The 24332-nt window shown below is 45.9% G+C and overlaps 5 protein-coding genes across 5 annotated transcripts; 2 read left to right on the top strand and 3 right to left on the bottom strand.

Annotated features, from left to right (window-relative positions):
* Window positions 1-11552: 11552 nt before the first annotated feature.
* Window positions 11553-12107, bottom strand: BT62DRAFT_938603 (uncharacterized protein). Its single transcript, XM_043187570.1, has 2 exons — window positions 11767-12107; window positions 11553-11717 (listed from the first exon to the last, which is right to left on the bottom strand). The coding sequence occupies exons 1-2, from the start codon at window positions 11777-11779 to the stop codon at window positions 11572-11574; spliced, it is 159 nt and encodes a 52-aa protein (XP_043033312.1). The 5' UTR covers window positions 11780-12107; the 3' UTR covers window positions 11553-11571.
* A 269-nt stretch (window positions 12108-12376) lies between these two features.
* Window positions 12377-15439, top strand: BT62DRAFT_976514 (uncharacterized protein). The gene is made up of 3 exons (XM_043189236.1): window positions 12377-13260; window positions 13310-14452; window positions 14502-15439. Exons 1-3 carry the CDS (start codon window positions 12438-12440, stop codon window positions 15176-15178), a joined length of 2643 nt encoding a protein of 880 aa, XP_043033311.1. The 5' UTR covers window positions 12377-12437; the 3' UTR covers window positions 15179-15439.
* Window positions 15440-16265: 826 nt separating this feature from the next.
* Window positions 16266-16801, bottom strand: BT62DRAFT_938601 (uncharacterized protein). The gene is made up of 2 exons (XM_043187569.1): window positions 16521-16801; window positions 16266-16464 (listed from the first exon to the last, which is right to left on the bottom strand). The coding sequence occupies exons 1-2, from the start codon at window positions 16608-16610 to the stop codon at window positions 16345-16347; spliced, it is 210 nt and encodes a 69-aa protein (XP_043033310.1). The 5' UTR covers window positions 16611-16801; the 3' UTR covers window positions 16266-16344.
* A 103-nt stretch (window positions 16802-16904) lies between these two features.
* Window positions 16905-19683, top strand: BT62DRAFT_688691 (transketolase). The gene is made up of 13 exons (XM_043181883.1): window positions 16905-16928; window positions 16984-17064; window positions 17128-17178; window positions 17228-17364; window positions 17412-17507; window positions 17563-17725; window positions 17780-18378; window positions 18427-18674; window positions 18726-19115; window positions 19179-19244; window positions 19349-19427; window positions 19482-19532; window positions 19589-19683. The coding sequence occupies exons 3-13, from the start codon at window positions 17138-17140 to the stop codon at window positions 19624-19626; spliced, it is 1908 nt and encodes a 635-aa protein (XP_043033309.1). The 5' UTR covers window positions 16905-16928; window positions 16984-17064; window positions 17128-17137; the 3' UTR covers window positions 19627-19683.
* Window positions 19684-20805: 1122 nt separating this feature from the next.
* On the bottom strand, window positions 20806-23127 carry BT62DRAFT_938599 (uncharacterized protein). The gene is made up of 19 exons (XM_043187568.1): window positions 23095-23127; window positions 22906-23030; window positions 22804-22852; window positions 22732-22746; window positions 22651-22679; window positions 22573-22597; window positions 22442-22523; window positions 22357-22389; window positions 22291-22302; window positions 22221-22234; window positions 22052-22160; window positions 21862-22004; window positions 21757-21808; window positions 21632-21702; window positions 21570-21580; window positions 21459-21515; window positions 21309-21405; window positions 21237-21254; window positions 20806-21182 (listed from the first exon to the last, which is right to left on the bottom strand). The coding sequence occupies exons 2-19, from the start codon at window positions 22926-22928 to the stop codon at window positions 21039-21041; spliced, it is 984 nt and encodes a 327-aa protein (XP_043033308.1). The 5' UTR covers window positions 22929-23030; window positions 23095-23127; the 3' UTR covers window positions 20806-21038.
* Window positions 23128-24332: the final 1205 nt, after the last annotated feature.

The raw sequence follows: 24332 nt of genomic DNA, 5'->3' as shown, positions 1-24332 counted from the left end.
ATTTAGGCTATTTCAAAATGTTCTTCTCCATCAACTTTGACTGGAGGCGGTGGTGGTTGGATTCGGTTAGGAATGGTGTTTTCTTCTATGGGTTCCAATTGTGACACATGGAAGATGGGGTGAATGGACCAGAGATCCAGTGGAAGCCTCAGGGTAAAGGAGTGGGTACCAGGTTGGGCTATGATTTCGAAAGGACCAAGGTATTTCTCTGAAAATTTTCTGGTCGGGCAGGTGGTTTTGATATGTTTGGAGCTGAGGTAGGCCTTGTCCCCTACTGTGAACAGAGGTGCTGGAATCTGATGTTTGTCTGCTTGGGTCTTGTAGCGAGACTGAGCTTCAGAAATTTCATCCTTCAGTAATTGATGGAGTTTGTCAAGGTTGACTGCGAAATCTCGGGCCTGGGCGGAGGCGATATCCCTTTCAGGGTGAACAGTGATGTTGGGGTGATAACCCTTGTTAGCAAAAAATGGAGAGATTCCAGTGGACGCGTTAGGGACATTGTTGTAGGCAAATTCAGCAATGGGTAAGAGGGTGTCCCAGTTGTCCTGCTGGTAGGAGCAGTAGATGCGGATGTATTGTTCCAGGGTTTGGTTTGCTCGTTCCATTTGTCCATCGGCCTCCAGATGGTAACCAGAGGTGAGGTGGAGTTCCATGTCAAAGGCCACAGCTAAGGCACGAGTAAATTGAGAGACGAATTTGGAGCCACAGTCAGATGTGATATGACTGGGTACCCCATGTTTGGAGAATACATGGATAAGGAAAAGTTAGGCTAGCTCTACAGAGTTGATGGCATCATGAGTGGGAATGAAGATGGCTTGCTTGCTAGCTCGGTCTATGACTACTAAGATAGCGGTAAATCCATTGGAGTCTGGTAGTTGTTTAATGAAGTCCATGGAAATGGAATCCCATGGCCATTCGGGAACTGGCAGAGGTTTGAGTAACCCATAGGGATGGTGTCTAGGTGCCTTATTGCACCCACAAACTGTGCAGGACTTAACATAGTGTCGGACGTATTCGCACATCTTTAGCCAGATATAGTTCTGCCAGACTAGTTCCAATGTCCGGTTTTAATCAAAGTGGCCTGCCAAGATGTGATCATGATTGTTCTGTAGTATACGGAGATGGAGATCTCCAGACTCTGGTACATAGATGCAATCTTTAAAGCAGAGGATGTCTGATTCATCAATGGTCCACTGAGAGGGGGAGGATTCTGAAGTGGCCTTAGTCTGGCGGAGGCCGTCAGAGGACATAGGGTCAGAACATTGTGCTTATTTGATATCGATGTGGAGCTTGTCAATGTCCATGATGGTGCTGGCTCAGAGGGTAGGGCCTTCAAGGTAGGTTGCACAGAGTGATGCCAAAAGTTGTTCTTGGGTGAACACGGGTCGGAAATTGTGGGGGTTGACTTGGGCATATTGGCTATCCCCCTCTTTAGGGTAGATGTCCCATCATCTAGTGAGCACATCCGGTTTTCCACCAAGTTTTCCAGGGCAGAAACGAATTACTAGGTTGAACTGGGATAGGTATTCAGACCAGCAGACTTGTCGGCGGGTTAGAATTTTAGTGGTGGTGAAGTATTCAAGGTTTTTGTGGTCTGTTACGACATCGATGGAGTCCACGGAGCCTTCAAGGTAGTGCCGCCAATGTTTAAAAGCTTCGAAAATGGCCAGGAGCTCCTTGTCATGGGTGTCGTAGTTGAGTTCGGCATTGTGGAGGCTCTGGGAGCAGAATGCAATCAGGTGAATTTCGCCATCTTCGAGGTAGATGGAGAGGATAGCTGTGATGGCGTAATCGGAGGTGTCCGTTTCCACCACTATCTTTCGATCGGGAACTCAGTGAGTAAGGATGGGAGCATGTGTAAAGGCTTGTTTCAATTCATTGAAGGCAGCCAAGCATTTGTCATCAAATTTCCATAGAGTTCCCTTGCAGGTGAGTCGTGTAAGGGGGATGACGATGTCACTATATCCATGTATGAAGCAACGGTAGAAGTTGGCAAAGCCGAGGAAGAATTGGATATCCTTGACTTTTCACGGCACCAGCCAGTCAACAATTGCCTTGACCTTTTCTTCAGACATGCGAAGTCCTTCAGGTGATAGGATGTAGCCTAGGTACTCCACGGAGTCCCGGTTGAATTTGCATTTGGAACCCTTGCAGTAGAGTCCATTAGCTCTAAGCCTGCGTAGGACCTCAAGAACATGTTTCTGGTGATCTTCTGGATTGTCAGAATATATGAGGATGTCGTCGAGATAGACTACTACTGATATGTCGAGCATGTCTGAGAATATATCATTCACAAATTGTTGGAATGCTGCTGGAGCATTTGTGAGGCCAAAGGGCATGATATGCCATTCAAAGGAACTGTAACAGGTCCGGAAGGCTGTTTTCCATTCGTCCCTCTTAGCTATGTGAACAAGATAGTAGGCATGCCGAAGGTCAAGCTTGGTGTAGATGCGCACGGAGCAGGCGGAGTCGAGGAGATCAGAAATGAGGGGAAGAGGGTAGCGATCTTTCTTGGAGATTTTGTTTAGGCCATGGTAGTCGATGCAAAGTCGGAGTTCACCAGTCTTTTTCTTGATGAATAGAACTGGAGCTCTGTGTGGAGAGTGGGATGGAGTAATGAACCCATTGTGCAGATTATCATCAATAAACTCTTGTAGGGCTTTGAGTTCAGATTCTGAGAGAGAATAAATGGGTCCAAGTGGTGGAGATGTCTCTTTCTCAAGGTTGATTTTGAGGTCATACGGTCTGTATTCAGGTAGTTTTTCAGAGAGGGTATCGCTGAAGACATCTGCAAAATCGTGGTACTCTACTGGCACTGATGAAAGATCTGCCGGTTCTGCAGATGCAGCTTTGGCTCTAATATTAGGCAAAGAAGGCTGCAGTGTGAACTGCTGGGTGCCTTCTTCTGCACTGGCTTAGATGAATGCGGCAGTGGATATGATAGAGATCTTTGGGTGTGCTTTCATAGTAAAAGATTCTGAGGAAGGATAGGAATAGATGGGTTCATATGAGAATGAAGTCTGCCAGCTACCCGATGTGGACTTGGAATGGGGTGAAGCCCCGGAAGTTGGACTGATAGAGTCTGGTGGGCACAGAAGTCCCAAAATTGAGCTGGAAGGCTTGGAAAGGGGTGGACTGTTGTCCTGTGGGCATGGAAGTCCCTGGGATGCGGTGGAGGCTGCGGAATTGGTTGGAGTGGGGTTCTGGTAGCTTGAATGGAAAATGATACTGTTCTCAGCCCAGTCAATCAGTGGATTGTAGCGGGAGAGCCAGTTGTATCCTAGGACAAGATTGCAAGACGAATCCAGAGGAGTGACATAAAAGTCAATGGGGAAGATGTCTTCGGATGGAAAACAGATGGGGATGGTTGTGATTTGAGATATACAGCTCCCAATGGAGCCATCAAATAATCAAAGTTGCACACTAGGGATAGTTTTAATGGGGATTTCATTGGCAGCTACATACTTAGTGTCAACAAAGCAGTGGCTAGAGCCAGAATCAATAAGAGCAAGAAAACGTAGAATGATACAAGTTGGGGAACCATCAGGTTCCATAGTAGTCAGCAATTCTGCTGAGAGGGGAATGTGGAAGGAGTGATTGGAAAGGGATGTTGCATTGAGAGTGATGACCTCCGGTGTGCGAATAGAGTCAATGCAACTCTGAACTCACACGGAGGGAACAGGATTGCTTTCTAGTTTTCCGACTCCATCAGGGCTGGTTCCACGGGAGCAGTGTCAACTTCTGCTGCACGACCCTTGGCAGAGGCTGCTGCCTTCTGCTTGTTGCAGTCCTCGGTCTTGTGTTTGGCTCCACAGAACATGCAAAGGTTGTTCTGGTGCCAGCGGTCTTTTTCTTCCTGAGTAAGACAGCCATCTTTGCCTAGCTTGTCAGCATAGGACTTAGGGGTGGTAGATTTTGGTGTGGAGCTGGAGTCTGAGGAAGACATGTTAGACCCCTTGGATTTAGGGTTAGGGGATTTGTTGTCCCGGTTTTCATGGGCAATTTCAGTCTTCCGGGTCCAGTAGCGAGCATCAAGTTCTTGAGCAAGGAAGCGCATATCACGAAGATTGTTTGGCTTCCCATGGTGTGCCATGTCATCCTTGATATGGGTGCAGAGGCTACGGTAAAAGGCGTGGTGGAGGGAGTTATCTCTATACCCAATTTGTGAAGTATACTGATTGAATTGGACCATATACTTCATGATCCGATCTCCATCACGCATCCGAAGGTGTTCTAATGCATCTTCAGCATCTTCAATGGTATCAAAGGGGCCAAAGTTGCTATGAAGCTCATCTAGGAAAGCTGCATAGGAGAATTGCCAGGCTGGTAGATTCCGCGGATTAGGGTTAAGAATGTCTGGTTCGAACCAGTTAAGCACAGTGCTGGCCAGGAATGAAATGGCGTAGTTAACCTTGTTGGCATCTGTTGCAAATGTGGTAGGTCTGTCATTGAAATTCAACTAAAGGGAGATAATGAATGCCTTCAGTTTGCGAGGGTCAGAGCCATCAAATAGTTCTGGTTCCTTGACCTTGGTACAGATGGTGGCTGGTTTAGGGTTATTGAGGGAAGCAGAGACTCCTTGTAACAGATTCATGAATTCTAGGAACATATCCTGCTGGTTTGGATTGTTACTTCCTGCAGGGCCATCGGAGCTGCTTGGGCCATTGGGACCACCTGGTCCTCCTGGTCCTCCTGGTCCACCTGAAAAAGGGTTTGGTGGATTGCCACCTGATTCCCGTCAGATGGGAGTATGAGTAGGAGTGTCTTCATCTCTGCCCTCTGAGTCTGGGCTGTCTGGGTTCCCATGCATGTTGCCCAGGGATAAGAGGTTTATTGGGGGGTCAGTTCGGGCACTATACATCAGGCTGGCCTATCGGGCCCCATTGGTTGGAATGCTGGTGGTGTCGAAAGGGTTAGGGGAATCATCATAATTAGGTTGGCAGGCAGTGAAGCTAGAGTGATGGTAGGTTTCCCTACGGGAAGGTTGTCCTCCACTGGAGGCTGATCCGAAAAGGCCTGATTGTTCCTTTGAGGCAGAGGCCGGAATGTCTTCCATGGAAAACATGTTTGGATGGGTAGGCTGAGTTTGTTCGGGATCAGTTTCTGTGGGTTGGGTAAATGTGGTGGACATGATAAAAATTTTTGACTCAAGGGTTTGAGTTCGAATATACTGTTAAGAATGTGCCAATCGAGTGGGCTTGGGTGCACTCATGAAGTCCGGCGGAGTGCGTGGGCATCGACAAAGCTATTGGCAATGTCATCCTTGAGTCGGAGCCCAAGGATCTGGATGGACAGGACAGAGATTCGTCAGAGAAGTGAACTGGAATGTCCTTTGGAGCGGAATCCGACAGACAAGGTAGTGAGGAGTTGAAGTGAGTGCAAAGTGTGGGTGGCTTATCCAAGTTGATATTCGAACTGAGTAGTTATAGTGATATACATGGCTTTATATACTAATAGTAGCTAATTCCAAGTCGGGTTCCATTGGGTTCTGGTGTGAATATTCGCTACCAAGTTCAGGGTCTAGGTATTACAATGTGAAATACAGATGTGAAATGATAATGGTGAAATGAAATTAGTAGATAATGGGAAGTGGCTGGAGTCTGGTGGGTAGCATGATAGAATTCATGGTTGGTTGAGGTGACACAGAGGCCGGCAGCATGTGTGTAACAGGTGACATTATTGCAACCAGAATATTTCTGTGCCATGATAATGCCAACAGAGGAGGAGATTCACAAACACATCAAGAGTGCAACTTGAGACAGCCATAAATAGGATCAGCAAGTGGCTCTCTCCCTTAATCACAAGCAGAGAATGATGAAAGAAGGAGGGTTGATCTGCTATGATAGACGAATTTATATCTCTCATGACCAGAAACTATATGGCAAAATTATCACCACTTGTCATGATCATATCACTGCTGGCCATCCTGGAATCACTAAAACCAAGGAATTAATCCTGCAGGAATATTGGTGGCCCAAAATGATGAATGATATCACTACTTACATCAAGGCATGTGAAGTCTACCAACAAGGCAAAGCTTCAACACAGGCTCACACCACACCACTATACTCTAATGAGATCCCATCATCACCATGGACTCATATCTCTGTGGACATGATCACTGGATTGTCAGACTGCAATAGCTATGATGCTATCATCATCATAGTTGATCGATTTTCAAAAATGATCATTCCAATCACCTGCTCAATAGAATTGACATCTGAAGGGTGAGCCAAGATCTTATGCGATGAGGTCTATGCTAAGTATGGCATGCCACAAGTTATCATCTCTGACAGGAGACTTCAATTTATATCTAAATTCTTGGATAATCTTTATCACTTGCTAAACATCAAATGAAATGTCTTGACTGTCTATCATCCCCAGACAGATGGACAGATGGAATGCACAAATCAGAAGATTGAAAAATACCTCTGACTCTTTATTAACTACTGGCAAGACAACTGAACTGAATAGTTGGCTTTAGCCACCTTTCAATATAACAACTGCATACACTCCACAACTGAAAAAACCCCATTCTTTGTTAACTTTGGGTGACACCCACATGTTGCCCATATTAAACGACATCGAGTAACAACACTGGCCTCAACAGACTTCATCACAATTATGAAAAAGATTCATACCAAGACAAAAGCCACCCTTCAGAAAGCTGCTACTGTGATGAAGGTTTATTATGATAAATATTGCCAACTAGCACACAATTACTCCCCAAACAACAAAGTCTGGCTGGACATGTTCAACCTTCACCTCCCACATCTGAAGTGCAAACTGTCTGACAAACACATGAGGCCTTTTACAATAACAGCAAAAGTTGGAGCCAATGCTTATAAACTCTGATTGCTTATAATCTGGAAGATCCATAATGTTTTTAATGAGGCTTTATTAATGCTCTACATTAAGCCAGCCTTTCCCAACCAGGAATGACCTCCACTGTCACTCTCTGATCTCATCAACAATGAAAAACATTATAAAGTCGATTAAGTTTTCAACTACAAACTATGAAAAGTCAAGGCAAAAAAGGGTAGCATGACAAGCACAGTCGATTATCTGGTCAGTTAGAAAGGCTATAGACCTGAATCCAACCAGTGGATAAATGAAAAGTTAATAGCAGCTGACGAGGCCATATGTGACTATGAATTATCTCTAAATTAAGCCATCAGGATGATAGTCTTAAAGAGGGGGTAATGTTATAATTTTCTTTCTTTTACCCTTTAAAAACCCCTATTTATGCTTAGTCAGAGCCAGCACTTAAAAAGGATCATGAGACCAAGGCTTAATCAACAGCCCCATTCATCATTGTCTTTCAATACAACAGCATTGCTTGATGACACACAATCAGCCTTTTATATACAATAACAACACCCAAGAACAAGAGCACAAAGGACCAAGAAATGCACAATAAGTAAGAGATATTATTAGCAAACTCTGTACAGTATTTAAGTAGGAATGCTCATGCTGGTAATCCTCAGCTTCGAGCTAAAGTTTATACACTCTCATTCTACTCTTAAGCTAATCACAAAAAGCCTTGAAGCATATCCGATTGACTCACATTGAATTCTGACAGATGGCTCAAGCATGAAGCCACATCAGTCTATCACATGTCAGTTAATCACATGCAGCCTGAGCCTAATATTCAAGCCATAATGAAACTTTCAAAAGGTAGAATAGCATTAAGACTGTGCCAAAAGGTGGAGTTGAATGCATGTACAGAAACTGACAGAATGCATGGGCATCAACAAAGCTATTAGCAATGTTACTCTTCAGTCAAAGCTCAAGAAATTAGAATAATAGAAAAGAGTCTGTCAGAGAGAGATATGAGAGATATCCTTCAGAGTGGAGTCTATTGGATAACAGAGGACTCAAAAGTGAGCATAGAGAGTATTGGCTATCTAAGTTGATATTTGAACTGAGTATCTACTATGATTGTATGAAACTCATATACTAGTAACTAATTCTGAGTCAGTGTTCAATGGGTTCTGATACTAGATAATACTACTGAGTCAGAGACAGTGATATGAAATAAAGATATAAAATACTTAGAAGGTAATTCAAATAGAATAGTATGATAAAGATAAGTGTGATCTAGTGGAAACTGTCACTAACTTGTAGGTTGGACATGTGATTATTGGCAGAAGTTGCTGATGTGAAGTAGAGACTGCTAGCATGTGTATAACAGCATTCTCCCCTTAGTATTCTTGCTCTCAAGAGTGCTGATTCTGATGGCCAGTGAAAAGCACATAGAAGAAATTTTAGAACTGTGAGAGCTTTACAACTTGAACCTTTACAACTATCATCCCCATATTTTATCTCAGATATCATTGATCACTACCTACCAACTCTCTGTGACACCAGAGCTATATGTAGCTGTCCTGACTCCAGAGGAACTCAATGAAGCCAATATGAAAGCTTTTCATCTGGAGCAGCTAGCAACCAAAGAGAAATATGCAGAGGCTGTGGAACAGCATGAGTTGTAGGAAGAAGAAAAAGCCAAAAAGAAAGAGAGAATGAAGGTCAAGTGCATGGCCATGCAGAGAGGATGGAGGCTTTGAAGAAGGTGACAGAGAAAAGAAAGGAGCAGGAGAAGCTGATGCAAGAGGCAAGAAAGGAGGCTGAAAGAGAATTGCTCTAGCAGGAGCAAAAGAGATTGAGGTTGAAGGAGAAATCACAGAGGCTAGCAAAGGCTGAGAAAAGGAGAAGGATAGAAAGAGAGGCTGCAGAGAAGAAGGAGTGCAACTGTGCTGATTCTATATGGACACTAATAGAGAACATTGAATATATGCACAGGAGAATGTTGGCAGAGATGGGTGTAGGTCTGATCAGACATGGTGTGCAGCTAGTGAGGCTGGCATGAAGCACAGCAGCATCTGAAGCAGTAGGAGATGATCCAGGAGTAGAAGGGAAAATTGATTCAGAGGACACTGTAGGCACTCTGGAGAGGTAGAGAGAAGTTCAGAAGAGTAAGAAGAAAGCAACAGTGCTAGTGGAGAGAAAGAGAAAGAGAAAAGTAAAGTCAAACAGTATAGTGGACAGTGGTGAGAAGAGTGAGGTTACTCTTAAAAAGGTGAGGTTGGATGATATAATGCTGATAGAAGAAGGCAGAGAGTTATTTGATGAAAATAAGTTTTATTTGTATACTTCTCTGCATACTAATTTTTCTTTTACAAACATTGTGTGTATAGTTGACTCTCTAATAATCCATACCTCCAATAACCCATACTCCCTCATACCTCATAGATTTTTGGATCCACCAACCTCATTTGTAGGAAAATTGATGCTATAAACCAATACCTCATACTCTATAGCTTTTTTCAAGAATCCTCTCTCTGGTACCCTATAGATACTTAGTCATTGTGCTGACAGTAGCATCTAGTGGTGTTATTATGTGCATGCTGCTGGCCTCTGTTTCACATTGACCAACCTAAAATTCAATCACCAAGTTCCATCAGACTCTGCCCATTTCCCATTACCTATTAATTTCATTTTACCATTATCATTTCACATCCATATTTCATATTGTAGTATCTAGACCCCCAACAGGGTAGTGAACAGTTGACAATAGAATCCAATGGACCCCAACTCAGAAGTAACTACTAATAGTATATAAACCATGTACAAGCACTGTAACTACTCAGTTCAAATATCAACTTGGATAGCCATCTACACTTTGTGCTCACTTCAGCTTCTCTCTATCTTGTCCATCAGATTCTTCTCCAAAGGATATTCCTCTTCACTTCTCCAATGGAACCCTATTCTGTCAATCCAAATCCTTAGGCCTCAACTCAAGGGTGACATTGCCAATAGCTTCATTGATTCCCATGCACTCTGTCAGTCTCCATGTGTGCACTCAAGCCCAATCAATTGGCACATTCCTAACACATAGACATGCTATTATTGCAACATCTGGATATCAAGATCAAGATTCAATGGGTCCCTGAGCACTAAGGCATTGCAGGCAATGAAATAGCAGATGAAGAAGTGAAGGTGGCAGCATGAGGCAATGTCAGTGAGCAGCAGAATATACCAGTGCCACTGCAAAAACCAATACCAATCAACAAAACTTCACTACTCCAGGAATTCTAGGCAAAGCAGAAACAACAAGCTGATAGAACCTGGAGAAAGTCACCCCACTTCTCTAGATTCCAAAACATAGACTCAGCATCTGCACAACAGACTGCATGCTGGTACAGGAAATTGGCCACTTCCTTACCATGCAAAATCACTAGCATCATGATGTAGCTTCAAACCAGTCACATCAGGCTCAACCACCATCTCTTTAACATACACCAAATGCTCACACTCTAATGAATCCACACACCACTTCCTTATCTGATGCCTAGCTTACTGAAATGAGTGCAAAACCATGCAACATGCCATGGGCATCTCAGAGAAAGCTATGATGGTCAAACATATCTTAGCAGTCCAAAGAAACATACCACACCTCATCAGATACCTCAACAACACGAGGAGATTTGAAGATACATTTGGACAATGCCCAGAGGTAGAAATGGATGAGGATGAGAACTCATAGAAGGGAGAGGAAAGTAGACGACCCAGCCAGAAGAGAAGCGGTCGGTCCACCATCTTAATACTCTACCGGCATGATGGCACAGAGGAAGATGGTCGCGAAAAATTTTCGCAATGAGCACGGGATGCTTGCCAGTTACGGATTAACAAAGCATTGAATACGGAAAATTACCATAGGACAGTAGTATAATCCGAACATACGCTAGCGTATATGATACCAGTACATAGTACAAAATGGATCAAAAAAAAAAAAGATGTGGTATTGAGGGTTTGATCATCTCTCAGCATTGTTACAGAGCGTCAGCTTTGCTTAACTCGAATTCTGGGTCGTGGAAGAACTCGTAAAAGGTGACCGACTATTCGTTTTTTTCAGTACAAGATAAGAAGGTAGTAGCACATACCTGGGAGGAAGATTTTTCAATCATCAAGTTCCTGCTACCTTTCCATTATCTTGTAAAGTCCTTTGTCGATAAATACTATGACCTCAACGAAGATGGATATGGTGTCAAGAGGTAGTAGTGTTCATTACAAGAATGGCGTAAAAGACTGAAAAGCAAGTCATCAGTAAAATGAAGGCTACACACACATTCCCCTACAGACCAGCTGGCCACCACGACGTTGCAAAGGTGAAGGAGGAAGGGTCGAGGAAGGAAATCCCGGAAGTGACCGAGTTTGTCAGCACTGGCTACTTCTTACACCACTTGCTGCAACAACATTTCGTCAAATTTGCGCCATTCCTTGGTAGGCTTGGTCTCCCGTCTCTTTCACAGGCCGAGGAGAACCGGGAATATCCTCGAGTCGTCGCTTGAGATAGGAAGTAAGCGGACACTACGAGCCGCCAATCTGTACTTAGGTTCGGACGTCGTCATCTGGGAGAGGCTCGTATTTGAATGTGCCAGGGTCATTCTCATCTGAGAGTGGAGCCAAGGCTACGATTCGGTTGATTAGACGAACTCAAGTTCACAGCAAAGAGAAAGACACACCTTTCATATCACTCTTAGTCAACGGCCCTACCTGGCGTCATGCGGATTAACGCGTCTTTATATACGATAAGGATATGAGTAACAGATGAACAAAAAAAAGCCAAATGTACTGATCGCAGTTTTCAATTCGAGCAGCTGACACTCCGTGTCTCTTGCTGTCATTTTCATGCTGCGAGAGAATCGAAAATTCACCTTTGCGACATTGAAAAAACGGTATATCATGTGGACCAATCAGTTGTACTCATTGGATCCATTTGTATGCCAGACATCCAAGGCCAACGTTGGACTCGTGATGGACAACGACTTCGACCACCCAGAGCTGAATTGCGAATGATTTATGTAAACGGCAGGTTATTTGTCAAAGGAGGACAAGGAAATCAGTGATGAGAAGGTGTGCCTCGCAGGCTAATTCAGCGACGTTGATGGAAACGGGGGGGTGGCTTGCCCCCCTCCCTCTAGTGTTGCCTATGACTCGGCTTATCGCAACTTGACGCGAGGCATTTCTGGGCGGTTCGTTCGGACTGTTCAAAAAATAGTAGTTAGTAATGTGTACAGGACACAGTAGTTGCTGCGCTCAAAATCGACTTTGGCCTTAAGCGAATAATCGGCAACTAATTTGGTAGCAGGATGATACTATTTCAACTGTCGGGAGGGTTGCCGTGACTCAGTATATGAAGGAAAAGAGATGATAAGAATGTTGGATGCTTCAGAGGCGTCGGATTCAGACAAAACCATCACTTTACACCTTACAGTACTAATATATAGTTGGTATGGCCCTTCGCCAGATTTTAGCCGCACCGCTCGTTGTGACAAATTGAAATACAATCGACGCCACATGACCACATGTTTCCGAAAGTTTACTTTGTCACCACCACCGTTGTTCTACGCGACCGAGCCTAAAAGCAGTTCAAAATGGCTTTCGCAGGATTCTTCCTTGACCCCCTGTTGTCGCTCTACCCTCCTCGAGCTTGTATGCCTTCCAATGCGAGCGGTTCCAGCTCTTCGGAGGATACTTCATCCTCCTCATCTTCACCCTCATCCTCGTCGTCGTCATCGTCATCCTCCTCTTCTTCTCCCCCCACTTCACAGAGAAAAACTCCGCCTCCAAATGGGCCTGTTCTCAAACAACTGCGCTCCTCTGTGCAGAGCACCCCGCTCAGCAATCACGCCCAAACCGTGAATCCAGCTGCCAATGCGGATTATCTTGTCGCAGATTTCGAGCGGTACATCATAGAAGATCTCAGAAACCGCGTTTTCATGTCCGCCGACCATTATTTCACTAATATTCTCCATCTTCCTCACGACTGGCGGACAAATGACGACATAAAATCCGAAATCAAAGCCCTCAAGGACAACGCTGTATTCAAGAATCGTGTAAAAACCTACGTTGCATTATGCAATAAGCGCAAGCCTGGGGAAAAAGCATTCTATCATCCCCATAGCCTGATGTGTAACAGCGCGTTCGACTTTCTCGGTGCCACTGAAGACTCTGCACTCGGAATGTATCGACAAGACGCGAAGCCAGTTGACGGCGGTTTGGAAAAGAACGTCCCTGACACCTTGGGTGTTCTTCGCGCCATGTTCAACAGTTCCGGAAACGTGGTTGACAACATGAAGGACAAAGGCCCAGAGTATAACTTTTCGTGGGCACAAGCAATGCATTGGCAGGAATTCAAGCCCAAGGCATACTATCTCGACGAGGGGACCGATGCTAAGTACAGAGTTCTAACAGCTGGTAAGCCTCCGCTTTTTGGACATTCTTCTGACTAATCCCCTTCATTCAGGCAAGAAAGATCCTCGGGGAAAAGTGCGGGGAAAAACCACTGTACATCGAGACCCTGGGAGCATCCTACCCCCCGTCAAGTCGCGCACGAGCTCCGCATCGAACAAGCGTCGTTTGGAAGACGACACTCGTGTCCGGTCCAAGTATCCACGCTCTGGAACGACGCCCGAAGTTTCGGAGGCCAGGAAACGGACAGAGCAATCGGCGTCACTCAGTTCTGTAAAAGGGAGTGTGCCAGGGGATAGAACAAAGAAAGAAGCAAAAGAATCCCGAGCGCGACGTGCAGTCCGGCTCCAGTGTGGTCGTTATGCCCTCGAGATGCTATCTAGCGCAGGTTTTCGGACGCACTGCATTGGTGCTCTTGTTGCGGCAGGACGCATACAACCCCTCTACTACGATCGCTCCGTCATCATTGTGTGCAAACCAATTGACATGTTTAAATCGCATGGCAAGCGGCCGAAGACTATCGAAGAGGTAGTGACGGATGAGTTCGCGGCAATGCTCATCGGATTGAGTCGCCTTACTCTGAAGCAGCGGGGCATCCAAGAAGAATTCTGCGATGACAGAGCGCTCATCGAGAATCACAAGGTGTACGTGGGTAGGTGTGGCAACCCCAAGGACAAGGAGAATTTCGACAAGACGGCTATCTTCGTTGGGGTGAAGCTGAAGCTGAAGCTAGGTGAAGATGATAAGAAGGTTGAGGTCACGCTTGGCCGGGTTATATCGCGTCAGCCTGGGATTGTCGGTCGGGATACTTGTGTCGTTGAGGCGACATCGGAGCACGAGGAGTGGAAGGGTAAAGAACTGGTCGTCAAGATCAGTTGGCCTGCTGCCAGTCGAAGATCAGAGGCAGAGTTTGTCATTAAAGCCAGAGAGAAGTCGCGATCCATGCGGCAAGGGAAAAGGCCGGACTGGGCGCTAGACCATTTACCCGACATTCTTCTTTCTCAAGACTTCGGCAACGATGCGGATTCCACCCAAGCGAATCTCGTGGCATTTTTCGCAAAGGCTTTATTCGCAGATGAGGAAAAGTTCGAGTATGAAAAACGCGTCTGCCGAGTCACCGTCCAGGAGAGGTTGTATCCTCTCGAAGAATTGCAGACGGTTGAAGATTACGCTCAGGTCTTTTTCGATATTTTGCAGAGTCCGTCCATTGTTTTCTTTGTCCTAGCAGGTTCTGACGGTCACCGTAGTTCACAAATGGCTGTATGATCACCCAGGAATCCTTCACCGTGATATCAGTCCCGGGAATATTATGTGGCGCCGAACTGTCGATGGTCATTTACGTGGAGTCCTCAACGACTTTGACTTGTCCTCCTACCGACATGAGACTGGCCCTTCATCGCGTCAGCGCACTGGTACGCTACCATACATGGCACATGAGCTCCTGATCAACGACGAAAATGGGCAACCACCCAAGCACCTCTATCGACACGATGTCGAGTCCATCTTCTACATCATCCTCCTTCTCTGTTGTCGTTACAAAGTCGAGGCTAAACAAGACCCCGCTGGAGGCTCAATCCTGGAACGCACGCAAGTCCGTTCCTCATTCGACAGCTGGTATAAAGCCGGTCGTGATGATTTGAATGACAAGAAAGGCAATTTCATAATGTCACGTGGCTTTTCCGCAGTGAATAGTGGTTTCACTGACTTTCGGCCTTGGTTAAGGGACCTTCGTCAACAATTCATGGATGGGTTCTATGATCAGCATTCACATGCGCTACGCGAAGAATGCGGAAAAGTCACGAAGCCCTTTGACGACGAAACTCTGCAGAACCACATTACTTACTCGGTGGTCCTTAACATTTGTGGTGAATTTGCTGGTTCGCCCCTTGAAGTACACAATGACCAGCCCGAAGAGGTTGCCTAGTATGGGATAATCGTTGCTGAATATGTCCGTAGCATTATATATTTTTGTGGCCTACGTACTAGTTATTCCTTGCTATGCCTAACCGACGTGTATACAAATCATCTGCAAGGCCTTGGATCCAGAGAGAATACTTGATACTACAGTTCCAGCCCTGATATCAGCGTCTGTGAAAGGGCGTGGGACTTTTACTACCAGAAAGCAAAATTTGCCTTCACTCTTCAGTCTCCATAACGTACTTCCATCTCAAACTTTGCTCTTTATTATTCCCATATCCATGCCAAGGTCTTCCCCAGCTGGACTCCCCTTCTAAATGGCACATTCGAGGCTGGCAAACTTGTCCACGTCGGACAATTCTTTTTCGACGACGAGATCAACTCACAGGTTGACAAGGTACGCCTTTAGGTCCATATTCCTCAACCCCGGTCTAACATCCCTGTAGATGCATCCCTATACGACGAATCCCATCAAAGACACCGTTGGCCGGACACGCAACTGGCGCGACTCCCTCAACATCTTTGAGGATTCCCATGGTCCGGAGGGCGAATATAACCCGGTTTTCAGGTCAGTTTGGTTAGTGAGTATAAGTGTCAGCCATGCTAACAAAAATAGCGAACAGGTTGGAAATGCTTGGCGGAGTTATTAACCAGGGCTTTGCTGGATTCATTACGATGGGTGTCAATACCAGTGTTGAGGTTGACAACTAGTGGAAAGGCTAATGTTCGTTTGCATAAGCATTTGAATACAATACAAAACATGATCACGTACAGAGGAGCTTCGATCTAAGTACATAAACTGTTCAACGTTCAGGCTGCTAACGACCTTTCACTCTCTTTTTTTCGAGTCGCCTATTACCGTGCAAAGGTACCCGCACGATGGCAAAGAGATTTTATTCGAAATGCCTATACTCGATTGCACTGGTATGTCGCGCCGGATACGGTACTGGCATTTTCTGAACCAGCTGAATACCAGGTCGCCAGCGCAAGCTTATACACCTATATCGTCGGTTTGTTTGTGCAGTTGGGTCCATACCAGCGCTTCGCGGTTCCTGTAATATTCTGCTGCGCGTGGTGGGCCAGGCACATGAGCATAGAAGAGGACAAAAAGACTAAAAGACTGAAAGTACGCTTCACTAGCAAGCCCAGTACTAATTAATGGTTTCTCATGGTCTAACAGTCTATTGAATCGAAATTCGCCCAAATCAATGCATATCTGGAGGATCGCCGCGCTTTGTTAGAACCATCCACCGAAGAAACGGCTGTCCTGCAGTATTGCTTGTCGATCGTCGCTCAGTGCGTACATTGTCTAGTTGCATAAGCCCCGGAGCGTCGTCTGAGAAGTATACATCAAGGCAATGTCTCGCGGCGAAGCAAAGAGCAGAAGCGATATACTGTGACGCACAGGCCTCAGCGTCTTCAGACAAGCTCCGCAACATCGAAATCTGGTTAAATATTGAGAATGCACGGATCTTGCTCACGATACAGCGCTACTTTGATTTCAAGGACGACTTGGAGGGAATTGCGCCGGAGGAGCAAATGAAAGCTGCCCAGGACTGGACGGCTGAGATCATTGGACTGTTTCCTGAATTTTCGGTAGATGCGGGTTGGCTGTGAACAGCTTCGGGAAGAAGATGCGGCTCGGCACATCCGTGGGAATATTAAGCCTGCTCCCGTCGCAACTGGTTTACTTAATTTAGTTATCAAGTCAATCGAAATGTGTGAGCGCAAATCCAGTCCTTGTTGTGTTGCAAGAGGTGAGCGCTATAATTCAATTATTACAATACGATACGATACTAAACACTGCCGTAGCTATAGGCCGAACTCGATCGTGTCGCTGTCGTCATAAAATAAATAATGTTGCTGTCATTGTTTTCATCATCGTCAGTTCGTGTAAGCATCGAAAGTGAAACACAAGCAGAGTCGAGCAATTAATGTTTGCTTTGCTACCACCAGCATCCATATAATGGACAACAAGTTCCCCATCGACTTGACCAAGTTCAAAAAGTAGCTTCTATTCACCTTGGCCTCCAAAGGCACTAAACTGGATTTACAGGCTTGCGCTGGATCCAGCGAAATCCAAGCTCGACGATGACGAGAGGACTGCATTGAAGGCCAACATCCAATTACTTCGAGATGCTATTGTTCTATTCACCACTACTGGTGCGGCTCGAGGACTCAGTGGGCATACAGGTAAGGATACGAAGCCATGGGTCTAGTCGTACTGATATAATCGTTAGGTGGCGCCTATGATGTCGTTCCGGAAGTTTGTATCGCTCTCGCTCTCTTCAACCATTCCCAGTCCAACTATGTACCTATTTTATTTGATGAAGCAGGTGCGTTTTCACTGGTAGCGTATAACCTCTACTCTTCTAAATTTCTTTCTCCTAGGCCACCGCGTCGCAATTCAATACATTCTTTCCGTTTTAGAGGGCGCATTGCCTGCAGAGCAGCTTCTACATTACCGAGAGGCCTATTCAAAATTGCCCGGCCATCCTGAACTGGGTCTCACTCCCGGAGTCAAATTCTCATCCGGACGTCTCGGACATATGTGGTAAATAGCCGATGTCAATTTTCGTTGAGAGGCTATTTGACCCTTTTCTTCTAGGCCTTTTGTCAACGGCGTCGTTCTTGCTAACAAGGACAAAACTGTTTTCTGTTTAGGCTCCGATGGTTCTCAGCAAGAAGGTAACGACGCCGAGGCAGCTCGACTCGCCGTAGCCAAAGGTTTGAACATCAAGCTACTCATTGACGACAATGACGTTACCATCTCTGGTCATCCCTCCGAATATCTCAAGGGATTCAACATAACAAAGACGCTTCAAGGACACGGTCTCAATGTACTTACTGTTCAAGGAGAAGACATTGATGCACTGTGGGGCGCCATCAGCACTGTCGTCACCACTCCCGGGCCGGCGGCTGTTGTCTCTAAACGTCCGATGGCTCCAGGTATCATTGACATAGAGGGAAAACCGAAAGGACACGACGCTGTCCCCGTTGAATCCGCCATCAAGTACCTCGAATCCAGAGGGCGTGGAGGCTTTGCCGACATGCTGCACCAACTTAAGGCCAAACAGCAGCCGTATGTTCATATCGGCTCGACCAAAGAGACTGGCGCCAATCGGACTACTTTTGGTGAAGCCGTCAACATTGTTCTCGACGGGCTCAGCAAAGAGGAAGCCTCCAAAAAGGTCATGGTTATTGACAGTATGTTTCTTTGAATATCTACGTTTTCCATATCTTATAGCATGACAGGTGACCTGGAAGGTTCCACTGGTCTGAAAGCCATACACCAGAAGCACCCCGAGGTCTTCGTTACATCTGGTGTCATGGAGCGCGGTAACTTCTCTGCTGCTGCCGGTTTCGGTTTCGACCCTAACAAGTTTGGAGTGTTCTCCACCTTCTCTGCCTTCATCGAGATGGTGATATCCGAAATCAGCATGGCCCGCTATAACTTTTCCAACGTCCTGTGCCATTTCTCCCATTCTGGCGTTGACGAAATGGTGAATATTTGCGTGCTCGTTAATGAACCCTGTCGCTAACCTCGCAACTAGGCCGACAATACTTGTCACTTTGGTATCAATTCGCTTTTCACTGATAACGCTTTAGAAGAGTTCAAATCCTTTTTGTACTTTCCTGCCGATCCCCTCCAAATGATCGCTATAGTCAAACGCATCTTCTTCGACCGTGGATTGCGATTCGTCTTCTCCAACCGCTCCAAGGTGCCTTACATACTCGCAGAGGACGGCAAAAGCAAGTACTTTGGCGACGGCTATGAGTTCATCCCAGGCAAGGACGAGGTCATCGCCGCAGGCAAAGCCGGGTATGTCGTGTCGTTTGGCGAGATGCTCTATAGGTCGTGGGATGCTGTACTACGCTGCCGGCAGAAGGGCATCGATGTGGGTTTGATAAACAAACCGACGCTAAGCTCTGTGGATGAGGAGGTGAGAATACAGGCCCGGATATGTTCACCATGTCTCACTGGTGACAATATCTTTTTTCAACAGGTAGCGAAAATGATTGGGTCGAGTCCCTTCGTTCTCATCGTGGAAACATTTAACAAAAAAACTGGGGTCAGTTTCTTTTTGGCTTCCCCGCTCCTGGAGCCGCAATGCCAATGAAGCTGAACGGTCGTCAGGAGCGGCCTTCATTGCCATTTTACTCACTAATACAACAGCTTGGATCCAAATACGGTACATGGCTCCTCGAGCGGGGGCTTACGCCCAAGTATGCCTACATGGGTGCGACTAAAGAAGGTGCGTTTTGGGTTTTAGTACGCTCATCCGCGGCTAACAGAGTCTCTCCTCCAGGCTCAGGCGGTCTTTGGGAGCAAATCAATCATCAGGGCCTAGACCCACAATGTATGTGGATTTCCGAAGATTGCCCCAATGTGTGTGTGACTGATCGTGGTTAATAGCTATTGCTGCCAAAATTACAGAGTTAGCGGGGAAGTAGTTCCTAAACTGTGTACGCGAAAATTGAATCCTAGTTCTGTTGTGCTGGAAGATGACATGCGGCTTGAAACGCTGTTTGAGTGTCTGTGCCTAGATCTCAGATATAAGGCCAAAATACAGAAGGGTTGGCAAGACATCTGCGGAACGTTGGAGAAGACTTTGTATGGCGAAGCATGAGCGGCGTCCCTGGCCGACCTGTGACCTTGTGATATGATATGTCCGCACTTGTTATCAGTATTATCTACCCGAGAGAGAATTGTGATTGTATCAACTCAACGCTTTCAGTGGAAGCGTATCCAACCAAATAAAGCAAGAAAGTACTACATATCCCACTGGAGGCAAGTAGACCTCCCACCATCATAACGCCCGTATAGGGCTGAATTCCTTGTGAATTAGCATTATAAATGTAAGAAAAAGCAGCACATACTTTGGAGTTCGCCCAGGAAGGGTAGAACAGCGCGTTCAGAAACCTTGGTTGTGTGTTGTGTCCGAGCTTATTATGCTGACCTTACAGCATCCAGCACAATTGACGAGTAGTTGGAAGCTTTCTGATGCGTCGAAAGATCCTCGGGCAGGAAGGAGGAGTATTTTTACTTGGTTATCTTTTGAGAACGTGAGAGAGACTTCAGAGTAATATGTTCCGTAACGCGCGGTAGAATTGACAGGTATACTAAAGGAGCACAAGAACATCCTTAACCTTGCTGCAGTGCGTGTCTGCGATGGTTTTAATTGTTCTGATTTGAATACCAACTAACTTGAAGAAGTAAATGCACTGTCAGACAAGAAGACTTAGTGTAACGTATGATACAGCCATGCGCCTTGGAACTTTGAATTCGAGCAGGGACACCACGGTAATCAGTCCGTCCGCGACTGGAACCAAGGCAGTGGAACTATTCAGAGATATGCTGTTGGGAAATTGTGATGATCGTTGCGAACATGCCAGTACGAGGTGAGACTACGGAATAAGAATGTTCAGCGATGAGCAGATCCTAAAATACTTGTAGAAATAACTATCAAGGTCTGCACTGTGTTGTAGGAAACCTCGATACTTGGTTGCCACGGTTTCCGGGTATCACGATGTTACGAGCTCAGGGACAACAATTCGTTGATTTTGCCGCCCATGGAGGAAAGGACGTCTGAAGCATGTACGACTACGGCATTGACAGCAGATGTCCTTTGACTCGGTGCCGGACAGTGTTCGTGGCTCAATTTCAGCCACAAATGCTTGGCACTTAGCTGCAGGTTCAAACAAGAACTGCTTACGCTGAAGAACAGCGGACTTGATCTCGGCGAACCTAACTACGAAACGTGGATACAGTAACGGGGAGGATATTAAAGATGATGATGGCTATAAGCAAGTAATGTGTAAGCCACATTCCGCGAACCGACCGCGCCTGGGTCGGGTAATCACAATCATAGCTCTGAAGGGGGTCGAACCTCACTGTCTCGTCGGCTGAACACCTCCTGCTCAACATATATTTCTGCTGCCTCCAAGTCTCTTTTCGAGTGTGGACTGGGCACACTCCGAAGTTCATAGATGTCGTTGTTGGGCGTAATCTGTGGTCATTTACATATGTCAGGACAGACGCTTTGCAAAATTAAATAACCCACCGTCATTAAGGGTGGCGCCTGCAATCACCGGGATTCAATATCAGCGTCAAGAGATTCGCAGGTGGAACGTACCCTGAAATGCAATGAAGCTGATGTCTCTTCTGAAGTGTTGAAGAGTGGATTGGGTTCATAGGCCTTTAAGGCTTTGGCGCTGCTCCTTGCGTTCAGCCTAATTTGAAGATAAGAGGAAGCTCTATGTCCAGAGTGGATCTTGACACTCACGAAGACAGTAACGAGAGAGAATAGAGCTTCGCAATACAGAGATCCCAGCTAAAAAATCTGAGAAAGTAGAATGTTTATCAATTGAGTTCAGCAACTCGGACTGTGCCTTACACGGTAGATGCCTATCCATCGGCGTGAGCAAACTATCTCGCGGATAGAGTGACGACACTTACGTCATCGGTTATAAATACGATGGCGTCAGCCAGTGCAGCTAGAGCTGTAATGGTGCCAGTCTGGACGTTGTCTACGAGTGGTCAATGAGCGAGGCATTTTGACGTGATGCTTGAGAGAAGGTTACAGCGTATGAGCCTTGTTATGATATCATCGCTGAAAACATTCCGCTTTTTTGACTTCGATAAAACCTGTTAGCGAGCTGGCTAGACATTAGAAGTCACGTACATACCAACGAATATACCAGAAAACAGGATACAACTATATCAGTGACGGCCGAAGATACTAGCCATGTAGTCGGCGCCGCCCGGAATTCTACGAATTGGTGGTAATCAGGTTTGAGGCTGACCGAGACCGTCGTCCAGATTCCGCCGGCTAAAGAGAGATGGTGAGATCAGGAACAATATAAGAAATGAACATACCCATAGCAGTAAACGAAAATGCTGCAATCACAAGAGGGGGTATCTTGGACTGCGCAATGATTCCGATACGCCATGCCATAAACAGCTGTACAGGGGTCGATATGAGGACCTTTGATAAAATAGTCGTCGTCTTCTGAGGAAAATAATTCTTAATAAGATATATACGTACGGTCATTACCCCGTCTGTGAATTGCAGGGCCGGTTAGAATGAGCACCCATTCCAAGAGAGAAGGCCTTACCTGCGCGTAGTACTAACATGTATGTCAGTTGGATATAACCCGAAAGTCAAAAATAGCGCAACTCACGCAATGGCGAACGTATTGTCGGGATTTCGGAACCTCGTAAAAAGCGTGATTGATGGAGAAACCAACTTAGAACATGTGCATGTACCGTATCTCAAAATCAATGGCTCGAAGACAATACCTATGTCGAGGATAGTGTTCGTCGTCTCTGCTAGTAAGAGATATAATATCTATGTCGAGTGTCGATCAAAATTCATGGAGATGAGAAATATGTCCTACAAACAACTTCATCCATCGAGGATCCCTGTCGATGATATCAGCACCGCAATGACCATCGAGGGGATATGTAATTCGTACCTCTGCGAGGTTTGATAGTAGATGTACATCTGGACAAAGCATGTGTAAAATGATGGACATCTGCATTGAGTTACTGCTCACCTGCATTACAGCTACCTATGTTCACATGAACATCAGCTCTGATGCGGTAACCTGGGCGCAATAATGACTCACACCATACAGGACTGAAGTCAGAAAGGCTCCCACCATGAGGGGCGCATATCTGCAGTCTGTTTCAGCAGAACCGTCATAGCAGACAACCTTTCCCATACTGACATTTCAACGATAGGGGACGGCATAGATGATGCGTTAGCAATCGAGGAGGGATTTCGAGATCAGCAGGGTCGAGGTGGTCAAGATCTGTGGTGTTATATACTTTTTGATAAGGAGCACGGTGAACCCTGTTCCGAGCTAAGAGTAAAAAAATACCACGATACGCAAATAGGTGCAACAACATCATCATACCTTTGTGATGCAGGGAAAAAGTCAATGAGCATGATTCCATTGAATGGAGACTTCTAAAGTTATTGTCAAATCATGGGCCCGACTAGAGAACCTTCGACATCAGGTTCTCAGGATTTGTATGATACAATTCCAGGGGAGGTTTCGCCGTCAAGCCCGCGGAATATCACTTACTTTAGAAAAGAATTCTCGTCGTCACCCTACGCTCTCGCGTACAGGCTACTTATGCGAGATTGAACATTTCGCAATGCACCGAACCGGGCAATCATAAACAAGTGGTCGGGATGTTCCGGTAAGGGAAGGCACAAGGATCTGTGAAGATTTCTCGGGATCAAGCGTCGCGTACCTCAGAACCCCACAGGTTACAATCATGAAGCATGAAGCTAGCAGCTGAATGAAGGCCACAGGCTAGAACTGAAAACTGTCCTGGAGGGCGTTTGAATCGCCAATCCATCATCCAGTGAGAGCCCTGCCAGGTGACCACCTGAACATTTCGGCATGTCAGCGTTGGCTCCATACACGTACCGTTAGGGCAAGGGAAACTCACGATTTAGAATAGAGCTCGCAAAGCTTCGATAATGATAGATCTCATAAAATCAAAACATCTGATAGATTTGAACAGAATGAATAAGGCTCGTCGTGATTACTAGATTCTGACATCAAAGAGTGCTGCGTAAAAATCGGGGCTCTGTATATGACGCGAGTTAGTCGGTCAGAAAAGAACATTTTTGCTGGTAGGGCAGCAACGACGGCAATATCAATGTGGCCCTGTAAGCCATGCTTGGGGAATGCCGAGTTGTACACCAGAGAAAGCAGGACTATACTCGTGTCACAATGTCGCATTAAGGCCATTCGGATCATCTAGAACTTAAGACCACCGGAAATATGGCCCCCCCCTGTGAACAAGACTGATATCGAACTAAAAGACCAAGCGACTACACGCCAAGTCATAGTAAGTTCCCGACTCGTACACTGTATCCAAGACAAAGTGCCAAAACCTGAGTTTTCAGCCATAGGAAGAACAATAGGGCATACGGACATGTTTGCCGCTTAATTGCACCTTTGTGGTAAGTGAGATGGGGAAACAGTTGGACATCATTGCACTGCCTGCCTGTCTGGCAGTGTCAAGAGCCGAAAAAGTCCATCAGCGGGAGTTCAGCATCTGAGGCAACAGCGAAGATCAAAAGAGATAGAGACATATAAGCCCTTCATAATATCCCCTCGGGCCAGGAGATAACTAG

The sequence above is a fragment of the Guyanagaster necrorhizus genome, assembly GCF_019112545.1.
Source record: "Guyanagaster necrorhizus MCA 3950 unplaced genomic scaffold BT62scaffold_61, whole genome shotgun sequence".
Taxonomy (NCBI): domain Eukaryota; kingdom Fungi; phylum Basidiomycota; class Agaricomycetes; order Agaricales; family Physalacriaceae; genus Guyanagaster; species Guyanagaster necrorhizus.
Note: the sequence above shows the minus strand (reverse complement) of the source record. Positions and strands in the feature narration are given on the sequence as shown.